Genomic DNA, 21416 nt, shown 5'->3' on the forward strand with positions numbered 1-21416 from the left:
GAACAGAGAGTCACGGCCCTAAACTCTCTCAGCTACTCAAGTGAGGAGACCAATTTCAACATTCTCAAAATTGGTGAAGGTTTTATGGAAAGAAAAAAAACAGAAACCCTGGCCACCTCTGCTAAACAATACCTAGCAGTGTCGTGGGACAATCAAGGTTGGCAAGTGACATCTGCAATCCTTGTGACACCCCCTGTAACTTCTCACCAGATTATTACATAAACTGCCTGCTTGGTGCTCAGTTCACTGCCACATTCCAGTGCCTGGGCACCATTTCTAGTGGCTTCCAGAGCACCACACCCAAGCAAGATTGCGCACTTCCCTACTCACTCAGACCATTTTCCTTTCCCCACCCCACCCTGACCCCACCCCAATACATACACAGCCCCGGCCATTAGTCTTTAGATTAATTGGAAGAATTTTAAAAAAAAGAACTCCTTAACCCATTTAATCTAGAAGAGGCTTATATTCCTCTAAAAGAAAAAAAGTTCCCAAAAGTGTCAGAAAAATATTCAGGAGAGTAAAGTGGTTCTGAAGGAAATAAATAGAAATGAAAAAGGAAAAAAAGATTCTATAAAGAAACAACAACAAAAAAAACCATTTTGAGCAGTATACTCTACTAGAGGAAGTAGGAGTATTTTTTAAAATAGCAGTAAGATCACTTTATGCAGAAAGACCTGACATTTCTTTCCTGTGTTGCCAAAAATATTAACTCAAGTCTCTAAGTAACAGTTTAAAATCAATCCACCCTATGATAACACAAAATATAAATTCCTCTAAGTCTTATTAACAGTACTAAACCCCTCTGAAAATAAATGCAGTATACCACTCTCAGTCACTAGTGACATTTTTAATTGAGCTTGTGAGGGTGGGAGGGAGGACTCTCCTCAATACACTCACACCTTTTCTCCTAAGTGCTAAAATTCTACCGAGCAATGTAAAAGATACAAAATCTATTTTCTTTCTTCACAGAATCCTGTCATGTTCATCTTGAAAAGTGTTTTTCTAAATCTTCTTAATACTCACTTGGCAAAAGCATTTCTTCTGTTAATCTCTTTCTGGGAAGAAGCAGAAGTCGTACTGAAACTTCTCCTAAAACCTAAATGTCAAAGTTAAGGTCAAAGAGGAAAGATAAATCACAAATTTGCAGTCCTCATTAAAAGTTACCTTTTATCATTCCTTCTGCAGGTGTTCTAGTCTACCCAATGTTTCTTTGGGAACAGAAAGCAAAGAAAGTAAGTACATACAGAATATAACAGTGGTTTAGATTTTTTGATGAATTTTTATCTTACCTTTCTCATCAAACTATGCATATTTGTATCAATAAGTTAAGATCATGACATTACATTTGGAGGTTTCTATTATAAAATTTCTTGAAAACCAAATAAAACTGTATAATGATAGAGCTGAATCTTTTTACTCAAATATTTATCATCTTGATAAATCACATAAAGGATAAAATGGTTTAAACACTATCACTAAATATATTCCATTTATAAAATACTGAACAAATTTCAGAGTTTACGATTCTTGGCATCCCCAATGACAGAATTATTAAAAAAAAAAAAAAGATTTCATGAAATGTACATTTTTAAAAAGACGTTTTTAAAAAAAAGTAAGATTTCCAGTTCTGGAAAGCTATGGCAAGCAGATGTGCTGAATGAATCAACTGAAGCGAGTATAATTTTAAACAACTGTACTTAAAAATATATATATTATTGAGCTGATACAAAGGCAAGTTTCAGAGAGACCAACAACCAAACAGAGAGCACATGAGAAGTAACCAAGCACCAAAGCAATCTATCACCTTGTGCCACAGGATTGCCACTAACTTCTAGAGAATTTTGGCTTCTGCCTTACTGGCTGCACCAGAGATGGGAAAGGGCATAAAGCCCAGGGCCTAAGAAGATGGGGATTCTAATGCTAGACTCTCTGTTAAAACGTGGATCCCAACCAGCTCACCCTCAGTGTAAGGTTAAACGAGAAACAAAATGAAATACCATTCTGACAAAGATAAAACAAACACTTGTGTCAACCTTAATGCTCAGAAGGCAGCAAAATTTCCTCCCTTCAAAATCTGTGATAAGCCAAATTTTATCTGTGTAATAAAAAGAAAAACTGCAAGGACTGTAAATTAAAGTAGTCCCAGGTTGTCAGTGCCTCCAGGAGTAACTGGCAGAAGAACACACAATCTTCTCTGGAGGCATGAACCCAGGCCTCAAAGAATTCCTGTACATTAAATTCTGAGTAAAATAAGCATCTCACAATAATAAATCACAAAACTCACAAGTAAAGAAAGTACCATAAGCTAGATTCACAGAACCAGATGGCAGAATCAGACACATGAAGATTTCAGATATGAAACTACTTAACATAAAAGATAACAATATTTCAAATGTTTAAAGAGATAAAAGAAAAAACATGGGGAAATAACAAGCAAAAATAAGTGACAACAAAACAGCTGTGAAAAGGAAACAAGAAATGCAAATTTTGTAACTAAAAACTTTGTGGGTGGATTAAACAGCATAATAAACATGGTTGAAGAAAGAATCAGGAAACATGAAGACAGAGCTGAAGTTGTCTAGAATGCAGTCCAGAGAGACTAAAATGTGAAAAATATGAAAGAGGCATGGGAAAGTCTACCACACTACTCATCAGAGCTTCCAAAGGAGATAATAAAGAGATAGAAGGAAGAAATATTTTTTAAGTATGCAGACAAGAGTTCTACAGAATTTATCAAAGATAGTAATTCCCAGATCCAGGAAGACCCATGATAGCAAACAGGATGAAAAGAAATCTCCCTCTAGACACGTCATAGTGAAACCGTACAACACAAAGGAAACAGAGAAGATCTTTAACAGCAATCAAAAAGAAAGACAAATTACCTACAACAGTATAGATTAGATAGACTCACAGACTTCACAAAAAAAGTGACAGAAGATAGAAAATAGTAAAATTATACTGTCAATGTGCAACGAGAAAACATCTCTCAAACTCAAATTTTCACCAATTTTTACTTTTACCCAATAAAACTATTATTAGAAAAGACAAAAACATGAGAGACAGACACTTTCTAAAAGAAATTTCAAAAAATATACACGTGGTAGGAGTGGAATATCCCAAGTTAAAGTTCTGAAGATTAATGACACTGGTAAATACATGAGCAAATTAAATATTGGTTATTAATTATACTAAAAAACCCATTATAAATAGGGGTCCCTGGGTAGCTCAGTTGGTTAAGCATCTGGCTCTTGATTTTGGCTCAGGCCATGATCTCATCGTTTGGAGATGGAACCCCACACAGGGCTCCACACTGAGCGTGGATTCTCATCTCCACACTCTGTCGCTCCCCCATTTGCTCTCTTTCTCTCTCAAAATAAATAAATAAACTTTAAAAAAGCTATTATAATAATGCAAAATTTGGGGAGGAAATCAAATAGATGAATAACTCAGTTTCTAAGGATTCTGTGTCATTTGGGAAAGAGTACATATAATGCTTAACTGTAGACTTTGCTAGGTATGTATGTCAAAGCACCTCTAGTAATTACTAACAAGTATGTTCACAACTTTCATTCAAGTACAGAATGGAATGAAAAAAAAAGGAAGAAATGTAACTAGAATAAAGTCAAGAAAGAAAAACAAGTACAAAAATTGAAAAAATTGAAAACAGCATAAATAAATCCAAATATATGAGTATTTACAATAAATGTAATTAGGTGAAACTCTCAGGTTAAAAGGAAAACATTGTCAAACCGTATTTTTTAACAAGTGAAATCCAACCATATTCTATTTAGAAAGTATTCCAAAAGCATAGGATGTAGAAAAGTTATAAGACAACTAATAGAAAAGCAATTATTTGACCAAAAGAAAGCTGATATAATGTAAAAAGAATTATTTAAAAAGCAATACAATTTACATTAACACCAAAAAAATGAAATATTTAGGTATAAATCTAATAAAACACTTACAAAATCTATAAGAGGAATATTATAAAACTCTAATAAAAAAAACAAATAAGATCTAAATAAATGGATTCAATGTTCATGGATAGGAAGACTCAATATTGTTAAGATGATAGTGCTTCTCAGTGTGATCTATATAATTAATGCAATCCCAATCAAAATCCCAACAAATTGTTTTGTGGATATCAACTAATTGGAAAGTTTATATGGAGAGGCAAAAGGCACAGTATAACCAGCAAAAGGCACAGTATAACCAGCATAATGTTGCGGGAGAAGACCATGAAGACTGACACTACTAAACTTGATGAATTACTATAAAGCTACATTAATTAAGACAACGTGGTATTAGTGAAAGATAACAGATCAGTAGAACAGAAGAGAGAGCCCAGAAATAGACTCACACAGTCAACTGATCTTTGACAAAAGAGCAGAGGCAATTCAATGGAGAAAGGATAGACTTTTTAACGAACAGTCCTAAAATATACAAAAAAAAAAAAAAAAAAGAATCCAGACAGACTTCACACCTTTCACAAAAACTAACTCCATGTATCATAGATCTACATGGGAAACACAAAACTATAAAACTCCTAAAAAGATAACACAGGAGAAAATCAGGATGAACTTGAGTTTAACAATGACATTTCACATACAACACCAAAAGCATAATCCATGAAAAAAAATGTTAAGTTGGACTTTACTAAAACTAAAAACTTCTACCCTGGTGTAGACTGTTAAGACAATGAAAAGACAAGCCACAGACTAGAGAAAAGATATGCAAAACACATTCTAATAAAGGTCTAGCATTCAAAATATACAAAGAACTCTTAAAACTCAACAGTAAGAAAACAATGAACACAATTTATAAATGAGCAGAAGACCAGAATGAACAATTCACCAAAGAAAATATACAGATTGTGGGAATTCAAGCTGGTGTAGCCACTCTGGAGAACAGTATGGAGGTTCCTCAAAAAACTAAAACTAGAACTACCCTATGACCCAGCAATTGCACTACTAGGCATTTATCCAAGGGATACAGGTGTGGTGTTTCGAAGGGACACATGCACCCCCATGTTTACAGCAGCACTATCAACAATAGCCAAAGTATGGAAAGAGCCCAAATGTCCACCGATGGATGAACAGATAAAGAAGATGCGGTATATATATACACAATGGAGTATGACTCGGCAATCAAAAAGAATGAAATCTTGCCATTTGCAACTACGTGGATGGAACTGGAGGGTATTACGCTAAGTGAAATTAGTCAGTCAGAGAAAGACAAAAATCACATGACTTCACTCATATGAGGACTTTAAGAGACAAAACAGATGAACATAAGGGAAGGGAAACAAAAATAATATAAAACCAGGGAGGGGGAGAAAACATAAGAGATTCTTAAATATGGAGAACAGAGGGTTACTGGAGGGTTTGTGGGAGGGCGGATGGGATAAATGGGTAAGGGGCATTAAGGAATCTACTCCTGAAATCATTGTTGCACTATATGCTAAATAATTTGGATGTAAATTTTTAAAAAATAAAATTAATAAAAAAAAAGAAAATATACAGATGGCAAATATATGCAAGTATCCTCAACTGTGTTATCAGCTGAACTGTGTCGTCAGCTGAATTGTGCCCCTGCCTCCAAATTCATATGTTGAAATCCTAATCCCCAGGACCTCAGAATGTGACTGTGTTTGGAGACCAGGCCTTTAAAATGTCAATTAAGTTAAAATCAGGTCATACAGGTCAGCCCTAATCCATGACTGGTGTCCTTATAAAAAGAGATAAAGACACAGACACATATGGAGGAAGACTATGCTAAGACATGGGAGGAAACCACCATCTACGAGGCACAGCGTGAGCCTTAGAAGAAACCAACTCTGTGAACAGCTTGATTTTGCCTCCAGAATTTTGAGAAAAACGGATTTGTTGAAGCCACACTGCCTGTGGTACTTTGTTATGCTAGTCCTAGCAAACTAATACATCATAGACCATCAGGGAACTTCAGATGGAAACAATGAGGTACTACTCCACACCTATTATAATGGTGAAAATCCATAAGCCATAAAATTAATCTCAACAAATTTTTAAGGACTGGTATTATACAAATCACTCTTTCACAGATGGCTATCCTATCGAAAAAAATGAAATTAGGCCCTTACCATACACAAAATTCAGGTGAACTGACAAATATGAAAGGCAAAAATACGAAACTTTTAGAAAGCAGTACAGGAAAATATCTGTGTGAGGTCTGTTCCAGGAAAAGGTTTTCTTTCTTTTTTTGTTTTTTAATTTTTAACGTTTATTTATTTCTGGAGACAGAGAGAGACAGAGCATGAGCAGGGGAGGGGCAGAGAGAGACGGAGACACAGAATCTGAAGCAGGCTCCAGGCTCTGAGCTGTCAGCACGGAGCCCAATGTGGGGCTTGAACTCACCGTGATCATGATCTGAGCCGAAGTCAGTTGCTTAACTGACTGAGCCATCCAAATGCCCTCAGAAAAAGATTTCTTAAGATAAAACATGAAAACATAATGGATTCCTATTTTGACTACTTAAAATTTAAATATTTCTGTTTATCAAAAGACACCAGACAGGCAAGCAAGGTATTCGCGACACACAAAACTAGCAAAATATTAGTGTCCGAGGTATAGAAAGAAACCTACAAATGAATAAGGTAAACCAACCAAAAGAAAAAGGAGCAAGAGACTTGAACAGTTACGTCACAAAAGAGGAAATGCAAATGGCTCATAAACATGAGGCTCGACCTCATCTGTAATCTGGAAAATGCAAGTTAAAACCACGAGATGCAGCTTAAATCCATCAGATGGGTGAAGAGTTCTAAATCAAGAAGGACTGGTGTTGGGGAGGTAAAGAGCAGCAGGGGATGTCATCCCTGCTCATGAGCATGTGCTCTGCCAACAGTCCGGCACTGCCCAGGGAGGGTGAAGATATGGACAGACCATACCTGGCCATCCTAGGGAAACGTTTGCAAATGTGTACAATGGTCTAGTTTGTAACGGTAAAAAAAAAAAAAAAAACAAAAACGGACATAACACAAATATCCATCAAATATAGAATAACTACTATGTTTCAGTGGAACACTAACAAAATAGCCAATGACAATCAAATACATATGTATTTCCTAATATATATTATTTATTAATACATCTATATATGGGTGATAAAGATATAAAGTAAGTCAAGGGAATAATGAACATAAAGTTCAAGACTCATAACCTGAGGACAAAGTATATGAAAAGGGAGGCAGAGGAGGCTGGGGACACTCAGAGGCCCCCCCCAGTACAGGTCATCTTCACCTAGCAGACGGGTAAAAGATGTTTGCTTTATCATTACAGTAACTGTATGAATACATTTATATGCCCTTTTGTATACACAAATACTTCACAATAAAAATTTTTCAATAAATAAAAGCAAAGGAACAACGATTAGGAACATAAAATTGTGTAAACTTACCAGGATAAGAATGATTCTGTTTATTCGAGGAAATTTCCGAAAGGGTGTCCAGGGAGTCTGTTACCCTGTGAATAAAACAAGTACTGTAAGCCTCATTAGAAGAAACAGCAGGTCTTCAGATTTAAGACTGGCGCTCAAGTGAGGTTTTCACAACAACAGTTATTTCTTAGTTCACTATTCAACAAACATGCATTGGGTATCTATCAGAAAGGAACTTCAAGCTAGCATCAGATACAGGCAGTAATAAAATACAAGAGCCCCTTGTTGTTTAAGGATGGTTAATGAAGAAAAAGATGACTTAAGGTGAATTCACTTACAACAGAGACCTGACTTTATTTCTCTGGAACTTTATCTTCAAAGATGAAACTAAATAATATGGAAATAAATTTGTCTTACATTAAATTTAACAAATGTTCAATTAGAATTGTAAAAACATCACATTTTTAAATTGAAAATCAAATACTGACTCAGTCTGTGTACGTATGTGATTTTCTGATAAAATTGCACAACCAAACACAATTCAACGTCTTTTACTTTCTATTTGACCCCAAGCACAACCACAAAGGTAACTTTCCTGACAGGACTGTATTTTTTGATATTCAAATCATTATTTTTTTAAAAGCCAATCCTAATAGTCTCGTTTTCTTTCAGTTGTTTACTGACCTAACCCACAAAGCCTTCTTTCTGTCAATCACTTCTTCCAGGACACTTGGTCACCATCAAGAAATCCTGCAACTCTCACAATATTTGCAATTCCACCTTGCAATTCACATGCATCATTTTTACTTGACATACACACTACAGCAATCAGTGAGAGATTGCTGAACGCAAAGACTATGACTTGATGAAGAGGACGGATAATCAGGTGGTGATGGATAGTTGAGAAGAACTTAATTCTAAAAGCGATCAGTTCATTAATAATAAGTACCTATAATGGTGAGAACTAAGAATAAGAAAATACTGTGATGAGGAAGACCACTTGGACAAAAAACAGGGAGGCAGGCAGAGAGAGCAGATCAGATCTAGTCAGTAAGTTTTCTTAGAATTTCTGCAAAGAAATAGGTTGATTTATATGTTAATGGAAGAAAAGGTATTAACTAAATGAAAGCTGGGTGATAGTAGAAAGCTATTGAAGCACAGGAAATAACATGTGCAGAGATTCTCAGACAGGAGGCACATTCTTTTTAACGCAAAGCAGGGGGAAAGAGCCAGCTACAATCTGGGAAGAGTGAAATTGTGATTGGTCACCACTTCATTAAGACTGTCCTCAAGCAGTCCCTAGTTTAAAATTCTTTCCTCTTGGAGATCAGTGGTGTCTTTAAAGAGCTCCAAAGCTGGTTTAAATTAGAAATTCCTCAAAATCAGGGACCATGTCTGTTTTATTTGCTTATAGAATGCCTAGCACAGCACAAAGTGCTAAAAGACACTTAATAGTATTCGATGATGATGAATGAGACAATCAGAAGATGACAGGAAGACAGCTGGATCGAGACAGCAGTTCATTTAGAGAGAGAGCCCTGTATCTTTTAAGAAGAGGGGGCTGCTTTTAAAAGAATCACCTTAAAGACGACCAAATAGAAGGCAAGGAAGAAAAAAGGTAAAAACCGTGTGTTCTATAAACAAAGCAAGAAAAAGAACACGAACATGAGAGAGACAGTGGCTTCACAATATAAAAGGGGGAAAAAACTGTCATAGCATAAGAAAAACACTGCCCTAGATTTGGTCAGTATCTACTGTGCCCAAAATATGCCCAACCATGTCCTCTGGGCAATCAAATATAAATGAAGAACCCCAGTCCTCAGGACTAGGAGACAAAACTTGTAAGAGACTGTAGCAATGTGTTAATGGAGATTTGTCCAAAGTAATAAGAGAACCCAGAAGACTGGGGACTTAGCATGGATCTTACCCTAAATGAATCATAAATAAGACATCAGTTCTGAAGAAAGGCACCAACTCTCTCTTACTTGTCACAAGGTACTGGTTAAGAACACACATTCTGATATTAAACTACCTGGGTTCAAATTCCCACTTGAAAGCTGTGCACACTTGCCTACTAGTTCCCTGTGCCTTCATCTCCCCACCTGTGAGACAGGGGCATTACAGTACCTGACCCACAGGGAGCTGCAAAGGAGTGAACGATACATGCGGAGCTCTAAACCGTGCTGACCCGATGATAGAAGTACTGTTCACTGGTTAGTATCTCTTTTTCTTTATGTATAAGGCACATACCAAAAAACAGCAAACTACCTAAAAGCAAGGGCTTAGGAAAAACAACAACAAAACAACAAACCCAGGCTGAGTCCAGCTCCGTCATTAACTAGTGTAGGAGAGACCAAAATGAGCCACTACCAAACATGCTGCTCTGCCATAAGGATTATTTTGAACTAAAGACATTTGAGAATCGACGAATGCGGGAAGAGGCTTTCTCTGAACTCCCCTTATCTGCCTAAAACAGATGCTCCAAAGAGAAGGACTCTGCCCTCCCCAAGTTACATCAAGCAGGGAAGACAGACTGGCATCCCAGAGGAGGAGACGGGAAGTTAACGCCACACCCAGAGAGACGCTGTCACCAACTATCTCACCTCCCACCCATTTTCCTAAGGGCCCGTTATCTTTCCAGAAAACCAGCTGCCCTCCCTTCAGAGGCCTTTCTCCCAGTAAGATGGTCTATAAGCTCTCCAATCTCACCACTCCTTTGGGTATTCGCTTCTTTCTGTGGTGCCAAGGTGCTGGCAAATTTAAATGTAATAAATTTGTATGCCTTTTCTCCTGTTAATCTATCTGCTGTCAATCTAGTTCACAGACACCCTATCCCACCCCCCACTCAGCTACTGACCCTAAGAGGATAGAAGAAACTTTTTGCTTCCCTACACTATATGACTTTAGCTAAGTCACTTTCTCCCTGAAACTTCTCTTCATTGGCAAAATAAAATAATCATAATACCTTACAACTCACTGGATTTGAAATATGCGTCTAAAATACACTGTACAGAGCACACCATTTACTAAATGCTCAATAAATTTTTGTCACAGTTACTGTTATTTTCCAGATTGCTTGACCAAATACTTATTAGGATCAAATGAAACAACATTTAATTGAAGTTACTTCATAAACTGCAAAGCATTATATATGTTCAATACTCTGTCATAAATAATAAGAAAAAAATTGTATCAGATACATCAAAGAAGGAAATTAATATAAAAATTGCATGTAGCTATTAAGAGAAACAAAGTGAAGGGGAAAACAGACATAAAAGCGGTAAGATGTGCCAGGAGGCAGTCACACAGTCTAGCTAGAAGGGAACTAGATGGGACTCTCGGGATGCGATGGCCGATCCATTCTCATGAACGTGATCACACCATAGATGTTATTTCCTATTTAAAGATTAGTATCCCATTTCCCATCTACTGAGAAGCACGCCAAGCCAACTTCTTTCAGCACATAAGTCATTTCCCATAATGGTACCTGGAATTTCACAAGAACTTGTTTCTGCTCAACTTAATTTTTTAAAGCCAGAGTGAGCAGCTACAAAAGTGTACCATCTTAAGGAGAAACACTGAGGAGGTATATTATATATAAATCCTTAAAGCTTCACTTCCCCCAAAGATCTACTGCCTATCTATTTTTGAAAACTAAAGAAATCAGAGGAAAAAGCCATTTTGGTTCCATTAGGTTTGTAGGAGAATGAATGGGGTGCCTGCTGGCAGGAAATTTAATGTAGTTAGGATGTGACTGAAGCAATCAGAGAGCATTTTTACTTTTGTTTGCATGACAGATTAAGCTTGCTGCTCTCACTGTTCTTAGCAGCAAACGCCACTTCTAATAGCCTACACATACTCATAGGGTTTGCAAATGAGGAATAAAGGAGGGTTTTAAAATTGCAAATCCTCAGCAAAGCAAATTTAGCTTTCCATGAGCCTTCTCTCTGAAGAAGGTGGTTGGTTAACCCCTTGAAAGAAGACACGAGCTGTAGTCAGTGCAGTGCATGTCTTTAACGAGGAACTCTCACTATAAACCATTGCAAATTACAAAAAGGCCTTGTGAATAAGCATAAATGCCATCCTTCTCACCTTTGTACTCTGGATGGGGGAGCAAATATTCCGTATCTCGGAGAACAACTAAAATACTGCACACCTCCAACTGAGCCATCATTCTTGCCATGGGGTTTCTCAAGCTCTATACCGTACCAATATCCTAGAACAAGAATATTGAATTTTAAAAGCATTTGCACTGTATCCAAAATTGTTATGCTATTATAAAAACCCAAAGCCTGGATGGGTTGACATTTTCATATATGACCAAAATGATGGAAGAGCATCATGATCGTTGAGTTTTCAAATGATAAAATTTGAAAATTTAAAAAAATAAACAGGAAAAACATTTCACAAGCCGAATTATGTATGTTAAAGGAGAGAGAGAAAATACACAAATTTGGCACAAATTAGCTATTATGCAAGTAGTGTATGGCCAAAATGTATCTAAAAGCTATAATGAAAAAGAAACCGTCCTTGACTCAGGAATATGGTGTGTTTGAGAGAAGTACAGCACAAAAAAATACTGAGCTGTATAAATCATAAAATGAACATATAATATTTTCATTTTATCCTCCCAACATTACAACACCACAAACAGTTCTTAAATAATTAAAGAAGGTCAAAAGTAATACGGAAAATACAACAAGACTTCATGGTGACTCTTTTCTTTTTTTCCCCAGCCAGGGTAAAAAGAAAAATCATATTCAACCTTAGCGAAAAGATTTAGATTACCTAGCAGGAAGAATTCTCTAAAAGGCTTTTAAGTATATAAAAGGGACAGCTCTGAGGAAAATTATAGGACTTCCTTTTCTAGAGAGCCTAAAGTTAAAGCAGTGAGGTTGCTTTTAGTGTGGTAAGAATTATGTAAATGGACATATACTCCTAGTCTAAGTATAGACATATATACTCCTAGAATAAGGATTCTCAAGTTGAGGGTACCCCAAGACCACTTAAAAGTGTCTAATGGTCTAGGGGCACTTGGGTGGCTCAGCTGGTTAAGCGTCCAACTTCCACTCAGGTCATGATGTCATGGTTCATGGGTTCAAACATGTCTGTGCTGACAGCTCAGAGCCTGGCACCTGCTTCAGATTCTGTCTCCCTCGCTCTCTGCCCCACCCCCGCTCATTCTCTCCCTCTTTCTCTCTTTCTCTCTCTCTCTCAAAAAGAAATAAACATTTAAAAAAATTTTTAAGTGTCTAATGGTCCATTTGTTTTTATTTAAAAGGAGAATACAGTAGTAATTGCCTTTGGCCTCTTACAATCATCAAATAAAAAATAAAAACACAGACATTGAGAAATTTACTGCAAATTAGAATACAAAAATATTGTTTCTTTCAGATTACGAATTCAAAGAGCCAATATACCCTTAAAAATGACAACCTAGAAGTTCTTCAGTCTTTTCCTCTCATGTTCAAAAAGATGACACTTGAGCCCATTTCTAGATACTTTTGTGTTGAAAAGACTAATGCACGACCACTGTCTTCCATACTTAAACAGCGTGCGAGTAATGCATACAAACCTACTGCTTAGTCAAACTCATGCTCTGGGAATAGAGCATCATACTTCTGAATGCCATTAACCAGGGTTGTCTGGTTGCCATTTTTATTTCTCTGAGTGCCACCGTTACAGTGTTCCCACTTTAACATACCACATCACGGGGACATGTTTACCATATGACTCTTGAAAATGGGTAACATACCACAGAAAGACATTATGACAAGTGCCAGCAATTGTGAGTACACACAGTCTGGTAATGGTATGTATCGCTTCCCACTCAAATGGTCATTTTCTTTCCAATAGAAAAGGCTAAAGAGGCCAAATGACCTCCCTCAGGCCTAGATCTTACACTCGGTAAAAAGCCTCGATAGTAGCACCGTTCCCTAACACCGACTGATTGAAATTTTGATGCCACAAGAAACACATGCTACTACTTTCTAAAAAGACAGAATGACTTCAACAGAAAAGTTTCCAACTTCTATGTTTTCTTATGACTTCCCACACTTCTAAATGCTTAAAATCAGGAATTGAAAAATGAAAAGTCAATGGAAAACAATGACTTGTAGCCAGTAAATCAAACCATTCTAACCTTGTTTAAGAGAGAGAAAGGGAACTCCAAAGACATGGAGATTGTGAAAAAAAAAAAATACCCTACCTTTGGGATTCTTAGGTTTTTATTTGAGAACTATATTAAGACCATCCTAACTAATCTCAATTACTACCTGGAGACCTATGAGAGACATGAATTATACAACACATAGCCCATCTCAAATCAATTAGCTGGGTTGCAATTATAAGTGGTATAATGAAAAAGTCTGTGCAGGGAGACAATTCTCCATGGCTCGCTCATGTTTCTGCATGTTTTATGAACAGAGGCACTTCCTGTCTTTCCATGGATGTCTGCACAGAGGGCAACCTTGGAGGACAGAGACAGAGTGTGGGCGGCCGGCCCACACAAAACACAGGCATGCTTGCTGTCTAATACAGAGGTTCTGATCCCTTATGCTCAGGGCCCTTCTCCTGTTAGCATAAACCACTGCGTGTGCAGGTGTCACCCCCTGGGAACGGGGGCTCAGGGAGCAAGTGTAGGAAAATGCTGACACACTGGTTTCTGCTGCTGCCGTGAGTATGAAAGGGCTGTGTCTGAATCAGGAGCCTAAAGTCTTCCATCAGCATCTATGAAGCTGTGGCAACTACACAGGTGGGGTAAAATCTCAGATCCTTCACAGTTCTTGACAGAATGCTACAAACTTAAAATCAGTGGTCTCGGTAACCTTTTCCTCAAATGCTGCAATGCCACCATGTGTCAAAATAGCATATTGCCATTTAAAACATACAAACATGGTTTCACTCAACTGGCTTCTACATTTGAAATTAAAATCACTGAAAATGTGCGTCCGACTTCGGCTCAGGTCATCATGTCACGGTCGTGAGTTTGAGCCCCGCATCAGGCTCTGTGCTGACAGCTCAGAACTTGCAGCCTCCTTTGGATTCTGTGTCTCCCTCTCTCTCTGACCCTCCCCCGTTCATGCTCTGTCTCCTCTGTCTCAAAAATAAATAAACGTTAAAAAAAATTTTTTTAATCACTGAAAATGCAAAAGAAAGCTAATCTTTACTTTTGGAAACACAATATTAAGTCTAGGTTGGAATGAATATATAAATACACAAACGTGTGTTTTTAAGGTCCCAGGGTGCACAAAAGCTTTTTCATTTTCCCTTAAACCCTGCTGCTGGCTTTTCTCTCCAAGCCACTCTGATAAATGCTCTATGCCGTGAACTCATTTTAAGATTATCCTTAGCAAATATCTAATTCTAATATTTTCTCTCTGTTATTTAGCACGCTTGGCAATCAGTGAAAGTCAAGTTGGGAGAATAACAACTAATTTTAACACCAGACAATTTAAAACACAGCTGGCGAGGAAAATTTATGGACAAGAGTCAACCTGAGTACAAACAGTCCGTGGTTTTATCACTGTATTGCTTTTTCGGTGCCAGAGCTAACATCCACGACAACTGTTAATCAAGAATTCTCTACAGTTAAGTTTTACCCATGTAAAATTTTAAAACTTTTGTATTCTAAAGCACGCAAACTGAGCAAAGAACGCACAGACAAGTTACCTGGAGCAAAGTTCGTTGTCCCGAAGAATTTAATGACGCCAATTCTCTGGCCTACCACCAGCACGCGATCTCCCAGGTGGAGCTCTCCAGAAGAGCGGCTGTTATTTGCTACAGATGCTGCTGAGGAATTCAAACCTGTTTAATTGGTTGGTGGAGGAAGGGGAAAGGGCAGAAAAAGAGCAGGCGAAAAAGGGGAGGAAAAAAAACAAACAAACTCAAAAAGCATATTAGCCAAAAAACCACTATGTATTCTAACCAGTCTAACTAGTTGAAGATTTCAACATATGATGCCTTTCATTATTTAATTTTTTTAATGTTTATTTATTTTTGAGAGAGAGAGAGAGACAGACAGAGAGAGAGAGAGAGAGAGAGAGAGAGAATGAGCAGTGGAGGGGCAGAAAGAGAGGGAAACACAGAATCCAAAGCAGGCTCCAGGATCTCAGCACACAGCCCAACGTGGAGTTCGAACTCACGAGACATGAGATCATGACCTGAGCCAAAGTCAGAGGCTCAACTGACTGAGTCACCCAGGTGTCCCGTGACACCTTTCATTATATACATCATCTACAAGCATGGCTCTCACATGTGAGGTCAATATATTCAAAAAATTTTTGAAGGGTTTCCTGAAAAAAATTATTGCCATGGGAATTTAATACACATGGTTCCTGGTACAGTATCCATCCTATCCAGATCGCCCGGGGCACGCTCTACTAGAGCAGAGGCCAGGATGCTTTTTCTGTAAAGGGCCAGAGAGGGAGGATTTTAGTCTGTGCGGGCGATACCGTCTCTGTCACGACGACTCAGCTCTGCTATTGCAGCACAAACGCACGCAGACACAAAACGGGCATGGCGTGTTCCAATATGACTTTACAAAAATAGGTGGTGGGTTGGATTTGGCCCACGCACTGTAGTGTACCAATCCCTATTCTACTAAAATGCTACAATTAGAAACTAATTCATTGGAACTCAGTGTATAATATACATACAGGAAGGTGATTTCAAAGTGAAAATTGCTGTAAGTTTCCAATTACCTCCAACTGATCTCCTTATTAGAAACGAAACCACTCCCCCTCCCCTTGATTCAAACCTAATCCCTGAAATGCCCACTGTGAAACATCGGAAGTCCTAGAGAAAGACTGTCTAGAAAGCTGTTCTGATATAACAGAGAAAAAGCGGGCCCTTGAGGCTTCTCCCATCAGTCCATAAACAGACCTGAATAGCTATAATCTGGGAAGGCAGGGGACAGAGGGTTAATCACACTGCCAATGGGAGAGAGACTAAAGACATGGCAACAAACGAGGAACATAAACCCAGAGAGAAGGAAGGTCTGGAAAAAGCGCTATACTAAAAAGTCTTAGGCCCTCATAATAACTAATATTTCTACAGCACTTCACAGTTTACAAAGTGCTCTTCGTAGAATTATAATTATAGATAAGATACAAACTCAGAAATTAACTAAGACATGGTGTACCCAGGTAGTTGAGGGCATACCAGGATTAAAGGCCGGGCCCTACAGTGGGCCCAAGTTCCCGGGTGGGTCCCCAGGCTATTTCATGGCCCAAGGACAGCACATTCAACAATGGGATACAATGACGCTAAAAACACAGACTTCCTCCCCCACCTCTGCCATTCCCCTGGTCTGCTCCTTCTGCTCCCCTGTACCCTAACTTCCCCGTACGTCCGCACCCCTCAAATGCAAGCCTACAGGAAAGTGAAATATCTACTCACTCTAAGAAAGTGTCCTGGGGAGATGTTCCTGGGGTCCCCAACATGGATTTCTCTCATGGATCTCCTATTCTCTCTGCCTCCCTTCCTACAAGTTCCTCTTTCTCATTCCAATTGACAACTCTTTTCATCTACTATTATCTAAGCCTACATACCACTCAAATTTATAAAGAGGGGAAAAACATTAAATAAGTAGGCACACTAGAGCTACTTCTTGTAACAGGCAAAAAGGGTAATTCAAAAACCCAAATCCCAAGTGAAGAAGGCCTTCTATGAATGTGACTAAAACGAGGGCAGCGGGACTGCTGCATGCCCGGTCCTCTCACCTCTGTTCCTCAGAGGGCTGGGCAGAAACGGCTTAAAAGGGAAAGAGCATCTACTCAGAGAATACAGGTTCCAGGTGAACAATTTCAGGCAAAACTTCTAGGTTCTCTGCTTTTACAGTTTCAGCTTGTAGGTGTGTTATGCCAGTGCTACTGCTGAGGGCCCCTCCCCACCACGTACAATCAGTATTTTAAAGAGAAAAAAATCCCGTCATCAACATTTTCTATAATAAAATATTGGTTCAGTACAACTGTTAACAAGCATTCGAAAGAGAATCTGGGAACTATTATGAGGTTCACTGAAAACAATTTATGCCAAAATGGCTTCATTTCCTTTCTGGACGAGGTTGCTATGTAGGTAAATAAGTGAACTGCAACATATTCCATATATGCTGATTTGGGCAAGAAGTCAGCTATGAAGTGTTTTCTATACGCTCACTCACAGCTGGAGAACTATGGGCCGCACGAGGTTGGGCAGGACTCAGGGCGAGTTAAAAAGCCCCATCAGGGGTACTTGGGTGGCTCAGTGGTTGACTTCAGCTCAGGTCACGATCTCACAGTTCGTGAGTTCGAGCCCTACGTCAGGCTCTGTGCTGACAGCTCAGAGCCTGGAGCCTGCTTCCGATTCTGTTTCTCCCTCTCTCTCTGCTCCTCCCCTGCTCCTGCTCTGTCTCTTTCTTTCTCTCTCTCAAAAATAAATAAACATTAAAAAAAAAAAAAAAGCCCCAACACAACAGTCAACCTGTCAGGAGAGCCTCTGACCCTCTCGTACATAGTTTTAAACAAGGACTCGAACTTTATATACGCAGATGACACAAAAGTAGGTGAAAAAGCTAATATTCCAGATGTATGAAACCAAATTCAGAGGGATAAAACCTCATTAAATTGCATGAAAATACATGTACAGCCCTATATGGAGCAGCAGAATGAAGAGCACCAGCATAAGGCTCCGTCTGAGCCAATGACACCGTGTGGTCAGCAAACTGCAGGAGCAGCCCTACACTGTACTTGTGCTGCCAGGCGGCAGTCCAGCTCTCTACAGGCTGACCGCCAGGGGTCTGGAGACCCGGGAGCAAGAGGAAGAGCTGGGATGGAGGCAAACCGTAACAGCAGCAGAGAAAGCATCAGACGGACCTCAGGATGAAGCCCGGGCGTCCCACTTAGAAACCGCCATCAGGCACCGAAGACTTACCTCCCTAAGTCTCGGTTTCCTCATTCATAAAATGAGGATGATAATAATAGTACCTACCCACAGGTTTGTTCTGAGAATTAAGTGAAATAAGGTGTGTAAAATGCTTAGACTAGAACCTGAAATAATAAGTATACAATCCACATTAGTTATTGTTAGGTCTAGATTAGAAAAGAAGTAAGAAAGATAATAACCATACGGTTTCCACATATTTGAGGAGCTATCATAAAGTTCTAAAATAGCCCTTAAAGAGCCAAAGGCATTAGATGCATCGGAAAGGGAAGAAGTCAGTCCAGATAAGGGAAGTGGCAGGGGCACCGGGAGAAAGGCAGGGAGACAGAGGATGCCCACGAAGGGAAGAGGGGTGGGGGCCACGGGAAAGACAGAAGAGGACAAGTAGTTCAATCTGACTGAAGTAAAAGTTTCCTTCTACACATTTAAAAAGAGCAAATCTACTTACAAACAAACCAAGATAAAAAACACCAAGAAAGCCTGGTTGAAAAAGCCATAGATACCAGCACTGGCTCTAGAGGAGACAGATGGGCTTTTGCTCACTGTCTTCTTGCCATTGCTACGTGCATTCAGCTTCTTGGGGTAGCTTGGTTTGTGTTCCAAAGACGATGTAGAGGAGGAGCTGCTGGCGGATCCAAGCAGGGTAACTAAAACAGGTAAAGGAAAAGAACACAGAGAAGGGTGAAAATAAGAAATGAGCCACTAAGATGCTTTTCCAGGTAAATCCCTCTGAAACCCTCCATTTAGCTTCCTCTGTGGATTATCCAGTGTTGAATTAAACGCCTGGTTTCATCCAAACATACGGTAGTTCATATAGACAAGACTTTATAACCCAAGCAACTGTATTTTAACGATTCACGCCGGACGAGGACACTCTTACACAGAAGAGTACTGTCACATCATTAACTGAAGGTGACTACTTACCTATTCTACCCACCACTCTCTCTCACCTCCCACTTTAGATGGCTTAGTAGAATCCATTCTATTTATGTTTTAAAATGCTATTAATTTAAGGTTACAAAAAGATAGTATTAAAATGTTTTGAGTTAATGAAGGCAAGCAGGAATACTCTTGAATTTTCCACCCATGCTCTATTCACCCAATGATTTGACTGCTGAAGGCAACTCTGAAACATTCTTATGAAGCCATCTACACTGGGGAATTTTCTTTCAGTCTCCCTCTTAATCTAATCGGATTGCTCTCTAATTTAAGTGTACGTGGATGCACAGTATAGGATTTTATGCCAAAACCACGTATATACTTTATGACGAGCTGCTGAAGGTATTTTCAAGGATGATTTTCTACTATAATGATTTTTTCCTTAAAAACTTTAAAACTTAGCCCTTTATAAGCTTTATCACTGTATTATTTTAAAGTTCCATCAGTAAATTAAATTTTTAGAATGGAAGTTATAAAATTATCTTACCATCTTTGTCTGTTACAGGTTTTAATTCTTCACCAGGAGGCAATGAAAGTGTTGATTCAGAAGCACTATCTTTTTTGGAGGTCATTAATCCTACCACATAGAAACAAACACTTTCAGCAAGAACTTTAACATTAAACATGAAAATGTATTTGCTTTTTTGTGTACAGACATCCCTCATTATCTAAATCTTAACCACTTCCGAAAACATGTTGGATAATCAATTCGCAGACAGCAGGGACCAATATTTCAATACATAAAGAGGGGAAAAAATGCATTCTTAGCCTCTCCATCTGAAAACCCCAATTTCCTCAAATACCACTAAAGTCTCTTTTAAACCTATTTAACAATCCACTAAGGAATTCTAAATACAGTAAAACATTTAAAGCACAGGTGCCTAGTTGTTTGACACTTTGCACACTCAGTAGTGTGTCTGCACAATGCCAGCAGGTAGAGTGAACCTCACAGCTGAAGCACCACCGCCACCCACCCACTAGGACTTGCAAACAACTTACAGACTTCACTCATATGCGCGCAAACCCATTACAACAGATTTTCTATTTAGAAAGTGAACTCTGGGTAAAAATTTTTGCAAATCATGATAGCCACTATTCATCAAAGTGAATGTCAGACAGTAAGAAACCCCCCACTCTCTGCCCTGGGTGCTCTGAAGATAACTATCACCACACCCAAGTCTCACAAACAAACTCACTTTAAAAAAGAAAAAGCTCATGAATAATACTTCGCCTTATTCAGACTTCTGTTTCCATTCTCCAGAACCAAACTGTTTAAATAGGAAACCTAATAGACCGCACCCAGTTCTAAATTCCATTAAGCATCCATTTCAGTTCTTCTCACTTAGGAAGCACTGGAGTGAGGAACTATACTCTGAGCATCACAAACATGAGCAAGACCTGCTCTCAGCCTGAAAGAATCTTTTCAATCCAGTATGGTAGATAGATAGGGAGCAGGGATAACTAAATAACTAAAATATGAGGGCATTTATTGATAAGCGCTAACATAGAAAAGGGAGACAATAATCATGGCTACAAAGATAAATTAATGTCTCGAGAAGATGACATTCTGAGATAGGTCTTGAAGGACAGGTAAGACTTCTTCCAGAGCACAGTGGAGGGATGGTCAGAAAGAATTGAAGGTAGGCATTCTAGATGGACAAAAAGAAAAAAATCTTAAGAGACAGGGTCAGGGAGGATGAGTAGCTTGGCTGGAATAAAGAACACTTTGGGATATGGAAGAAGTAAGACCGGATAGATAGGTCAGAGTGAAATCTCAAGGGACGATGGTGCCAGATAAGGAATCAGTCCTCTTGTGGAAGGAATGAGCCTCTGATGGACTTTGCGTGAAAGAGGGCTGGCATGAACAGATGGGGGAACGCTGTCACCCTGGCAGCAAAATTTAGAAGGAAACTGGATGGGCAGAGACAGGAAGCACAGACCAGAGAGGAGTTACTACAACAGGTAGAATGAGGACCAGAAGGACAACAGCAGGAACTGAACAGAGGGGTGGGTAACAGACTTCGTGCAAGCACCCCACAGAGAGTTCATTTCTTATTTTTCAGTTTTAAAATATCCATTTGGTCCTTTCTTATTTGAATTAGTTTTAATGTTTATTTCTTGAGCAAGCACGCCGGGGAGGGGCA

At 38.8% G+C, this 21416-nt stretch overlaps 1 protein-coding gene across 3 annotated transcripts in view; it reads right to left on the bottom strand.

Annotated features, from left to right (window-relative positions):
- CLIP4 (CAP-Gly domain containing linker protein family member 4) overlaps nucleotides 1-21416 on the bottom strand; it is a 65811-nt gene that overhangs the window by 6470 nt on the left and 37925 nt on the right. For 2 of the 3 annotated variants that reach the window (XM_030311376.2, XM_030311377.2), the window contains exons 10-15: nucleotides 19760-19849; nucleotides 18837-18980; nucleotides 15085-15219; nucleotides 11506-11629; nucleotides 7435-7499; nucleotides 1027-1099 (exon numbers count right to left, since the gene is read on the bottom strand). In XM_030311376.2, the coding sequence (XP_030167236.1) occupies nucleotides 1027-1099; nucleotides 7435-7499; nucleotides 11506-11629; nucleotides 15085-15219; nucleotides 18837-18980; nucleotides 19760-19849 (631 nt within the window). The remainder of the gene's footprint in view (nucleotides 1-1026; nucleotides 1100-7434; nucleotides 7500-11505; nucleotides 11630-15084; nucleotides 15220-18836; nucleotides 18981-19759; nucleotides 19850-21416) is intronic. The other variant, XM_030311378.1, reaches the window with a different exon arrangement.

This window comes from Lynx canadensis, chromosome A3, assembly GCF_007474595.2.
Source record: "Lynx canadensis isolate LIC74 chromosome A3, mLynCan4.pri.v2, whole genome shotgun sequence".
NCBI lineage: Eukaryota > Metazoa > Chordata > Mammalia > Carnivora > Felidae > Lynx > Lynx canadensis.